Raw genomic sequence first — 4,148 nt, forward strand, 5'->3', positions numbered from 1 at the left:
ACAGTACCATGGCACGGGGACAGCATAGGAGGTGGAGAGACACTCAAGTGAGCACAGCGCACAACTACGGCACGACAGAGGAGGAGGAGATTTTTTTCCCTTATCACTTTGTTCTTCTCCTGGAAGAAACAAGGACAGGAGTGGGTCCCACCCTGGGGAAAGGGAGGATGTGCCACCACTGCTCTGGGAACGGGCCGGTGTGGGTTCAGGTGAGCACCGAGGAGGGGGTTTATTCCTCTCTGGCGTTAATTCAGGCTTTATCGCTCTGGTCCTCAGCACCTGCCTTCCCGCTGGGCTAAATGGGATCATATAGCAGGTCCTTCCTGGCTGACTCCTTTGAGAGGGGCCCTCAAGGGCAAAGGGGTTGGCATTTCTTGCACGGACGGGATGTTTTTTCTCATGTGATGGGTATGGGATGCAGGGCGGGGGGGAGCATTTTGCATTGTGCCTCGTCCTTGCAAAGCAAATCGGAGCCACCCTGTCGTTTCTAGGCGGCTTGGTCGAAATGTGTAGGCAGAGACACGGCGTATGGCCACCACTCTGCTGGAAAGCCTTTGCCTTCCCATGCTGACATGGTTCAATAACACTCCAAGGTCACTCGGGGCTTTCCTTCCCTGCAACCCCCCGGCTCTCGCTAAAGACACCCACAGCCACGGGCACAGGAGGAGGCACTGGGGGACCGGGGACACATGCTGGCTCTCTGCTCTAACCTCAGACCGGAGAACAAAACAAAAACCACACATCAGGGACATCTGGGTCGGGGACTTGAGGCTTCACACAGCTCAGAAAGAGGACCCGACTCACACAAGGCAAGGGTGACAACATCAGTGGGGTCCCCGCTGCAGGCAACAGCCACCTCCAGACCCTTCGCTGCGTCCCCTCCCTTCTCCCCCACCGTGATGTTGATGGGGAGGGGGGGTTCAGCCAGGTCACATCATGGTGCATTTCTCAGCCGATTGCTTCAGGTCCTCTAGCGTGGCCGAAGCTTTGTCTTTCAAGGAATCAAGGTCCAGGTTCTGGATGTTGGTGAGCTGGCCGATAACCGAGTTCTTCTCTTCCTCCTCCTCGTTGTCCTGCTCGATCATCTTGGCCAGCTCTTTGGGCAGCTCCACGTCGCCTCCCACCAGCTGGATCTGGTTGTCATCCGTTTCGTTCTGAAATGGGCCGGGAGAAGGTCAGGCGGGGGATGCTGAGGTGGGGAGGGGGGGTTCTGGAGGCATTGAAGGCATGTACAAGGTTCCCAGAGGTGTCTGCATGGGCTTTGGGCCATCTTCCCATTTTAAGGTCTGTGTGGGTTGGTCCCCGGGGCTCACAGGCACGCTCGTGCTGTGGGTAAGACACTGACCCAGAGGGGACAGGGCTGAGCAGAGCCTGGGTGCACACCAACGGACACAGCAAGAGCTGAGATGAAAACCCAAGTGTGCCAGCATCAGTATAAATTGGCTTTCAGCTCGCACCAGAGTGGCTGGGGAGCTTTAGGCACCCAATTAAGCCACCCGTATGCTCAACGACTGCGCCCACCGGAGATCGGGGTCAGCTCTGCGCTGGAGAGCCACAGGGAGACTTTGCAAGAGGCAGCCCGGCTGCCAGGCGGGATCAGTAATGAGCAGAAGAAACTTGTCTAAAGATTAGAAGGGACATCTTAAGCATGAGAAAGCAGCGAAAGGATCGGGGGGCAAACAAATCCCCATTTCCCCTGGAGAAAAAATCTCCATCTCTTCTTTTTCTGCCTTTTCTAGCTTTTGGCAGGGGAAAAATAAATTCTCCAGCTGTTTATTTCCCAGCAATAAAAGGGGTGTGAGAAGCAGTGGGGTGTGCATCCAGGCTGACTGAACAATATCAAACAATCTGAACAACATCACTTGGCTCAGCTGACCTTTCTGAACTAATATTAGCCCGGCTCCAATTTGGACTATTCACGGCTGAGAGATTCTTGCTGAATAAAGGGTGGGTTTGGGGGAAGAAGAGCTTGTGGCGATTCCAAGAATGGCTGAATTATCCCTTGATTAAATTGTTTCTAGCAAATCATTCATCGGGCGGAAATTCCAAAATAGGAGTTGAGGTAGGAAATGTTTGCCAAATAATCCGGGGAGAGGAGCTGGCTAATCCAGCCAGGAAGGCGTAACTCCAGCTCTGCTCCCAGCTACAGGGCTGAGAGTCTGGGATGAAGGTGGCTTTCCCTCATCCAGCTGGATTTAGGGGGCAAAAGAGAGGAAGGGGGGATCGAGTAAGGCAGAGAGTGTCGGGGGTCCTGCTGTCTGGGGCTGGTGGCTTTTGGTGCTCAGGGGTGATGGGAAGGGGTCAAGATTTGGGTGGAATGATGCTTTTTAGGGGAACTGATTTGCACTGGGGCTTTGTAGCTCAAAAACCCACCCAGCCAAGGGGGTCCGGTGCCCCTTCCCCTCCCTGCAGAGCAGCGGTGTTGTCTGTCCCCCCACAGCCCCATTCACCAAGCCCCCCACAAAAGCTGCGCTGGGGCTTGGCTCCCTGTGTGTCCCCCCCATGCCCGGCACGGCCGTACCTTGGGGAGCCTGTACTTGTCTCGGAAGTGGGACCTGACCGTGGCCCTCTCCGCCTTGCGCTGGGCGAACTGGGCATCTCTCTCCATCCTGCGAACCACATAGGGCAGTTACTGGCAGCTGCTGCCCCGAGTCCCTGTGTCTCACCATCTTCCCACCACCCCCCCAGGTACCCCCCATCTCCTCTGCAAAGTCCCAGTTCCCCACAATTTCCTCCCTCCTGCACTGCCTGAAAGGAGAAAACAATCCCATCTCCCAGGCGAGGAAGCGGATTAAGGGATTAGGGGGTTCATTAAACTCCTTCATAGCCCTGCCACCCCCCAGCGCTGTCTTCCCCCAGCCTCCCATGCACGGGATGGGGGGCTGCAGAGGGAGCGCCCCATCCCCCGCTGGGACCCCAGGGGTCCAGCCCGCCCCGGTACCTGGTGCCAGTCGCACTTACTTCTCCTCCACCAACTGCCGCTGATATTCCTCATACTCCTCCCGGGTCATGCCCTGCGCCTCGGCTGGAGACTTCTCGCCTTCGCTCTTCTCCTCGCCACCCAGGCCACCCGTCAGGTTCTTCAGCTGGCCCCCCACCATGCTCTTCACCATGAACGCCATGGTTGTGGTCCCGGGGGGCTGGGGAGCCCGAGGAGCAGGAGTGCTGGGGAGCTACTGCGGAGCTGGGGTTCTGGGAGAGCCGGGGTTAATGGGGAGATGGGGTTCTGGGCACCGAGGAGAGGGGAGGATGGGGATGCTGAGTTACGGGGGAGCCCGGGGAACCGGGCTAAGAGTGAGTCGGAGCGCCGGTGAGCAGCGGTATGGTCGGCGCTGGGGTGCCGGGAGCAGGGAGTTACCGGGAAGCCGGTGCGCTGCGAGTTCCCGGCGATGCCGGAGCCCCGGCTTATCGAGCAGCCGAGGTCAGCGGAGCCGAGCTCCCGGCGATACCGGAGCACCGAGTTCCCGGAGAGCCGGGACGATGCTGTGCGGGCGAGTTCCCGGGGATGCCGGAATACCGAGTTCCCGGGGTGTCCGGGCTGCCGGGGCTCAGCGGGGCCGCGCCGCCCCTCCGTCCATGGCGGGGCCGGGCTGTGACCGCGGAGCGGAGCGGAGCGGCCGCCGCTGCAGCACCGGGGCTCGGACAGCTCCGGTGTGTGCGCGGCGGGGGGCGGCGGGGGGGGGGGGCGGCGGGAGGCTCCGCCTCCCGCCGCCCCCCCCCCGCCGCCCCCCGCCGCCCGGCAGAGAGGCGGAGCCGCCCACCCCGTGGGGACGGACGGCGCCGCCACCTCCCCCCTCCCCGCTTCCCCCCTCCCCCGGGGAAACGAGCCCCCAGCCCCGCAGGCAGCGGCTCCCGGGCAGCGGGGCTGGCTGGAGCCGCGGGAGGGGGGATGCTGTGAGCCCTCCCCGACACCCCCCCCCCCCCCCCCCGCCTCAGCGGGTACCGTGTCCCCCCGTGCTGCTGTCCGGGGACAGCCAGCGATGATGGGTGGCTGTTTGATCCCAGCAAACCCACAGCAAGAGCAGGTTTCCCTCCTCTATCCCCCGTCCTCCGGGGCTACGCTGGAGGAGAAGCCGGGATTTAGCGCCCTGGAGAAGCGGTGCGTACCGTACACGGGGCGCAACTGTTGTTTGCTCGGAGATCTAAGG

The 4,148-nt window shown here is 61.0% G+C and overlaps 1 protein-coding gene across 1 annotated transcript; it reads right to left on the reverse strand.

The window, feature by feature from the left end:
• Window positions 1–929: 929 nt before the first annotated feature.
• On the reverse strand, window positions 930–3,122 carry CPLX3 (complexin 3). Its single transcript, XM_086471766.1, has 3 exons — window positions 2,962–3,122; window positions 2,522–2,609; window positions 930–1,154 (listed from the first exon to the last, which is right to left on the reverse strand). Exons 1-3 carry the CDS (start codon window positions 3,120–3,122, stop codon window positions 930–932), a joined length of 474 nt encoding a protein of 157 aa, XP_086327892.1.
• Window positions 3,123–4,148: the final 1,026 nt, after the last annotated feature.

The sequence above is a fragment of the Leptosomus discolor genome, chromosome 11 (assembly GCF_034619465.1).
Source record: "Leptosomus discolor isolate bLepDis1 chromosome 11, bLepDis1.hap2, whole genome shotgun sequence".
Taxonomy (NCBI): Eukaryota; Metazoa; Chordata; class Aves; order Leptosomiformes; family Leptosomidae; genus Leptosomus; species Leptosomus discolor.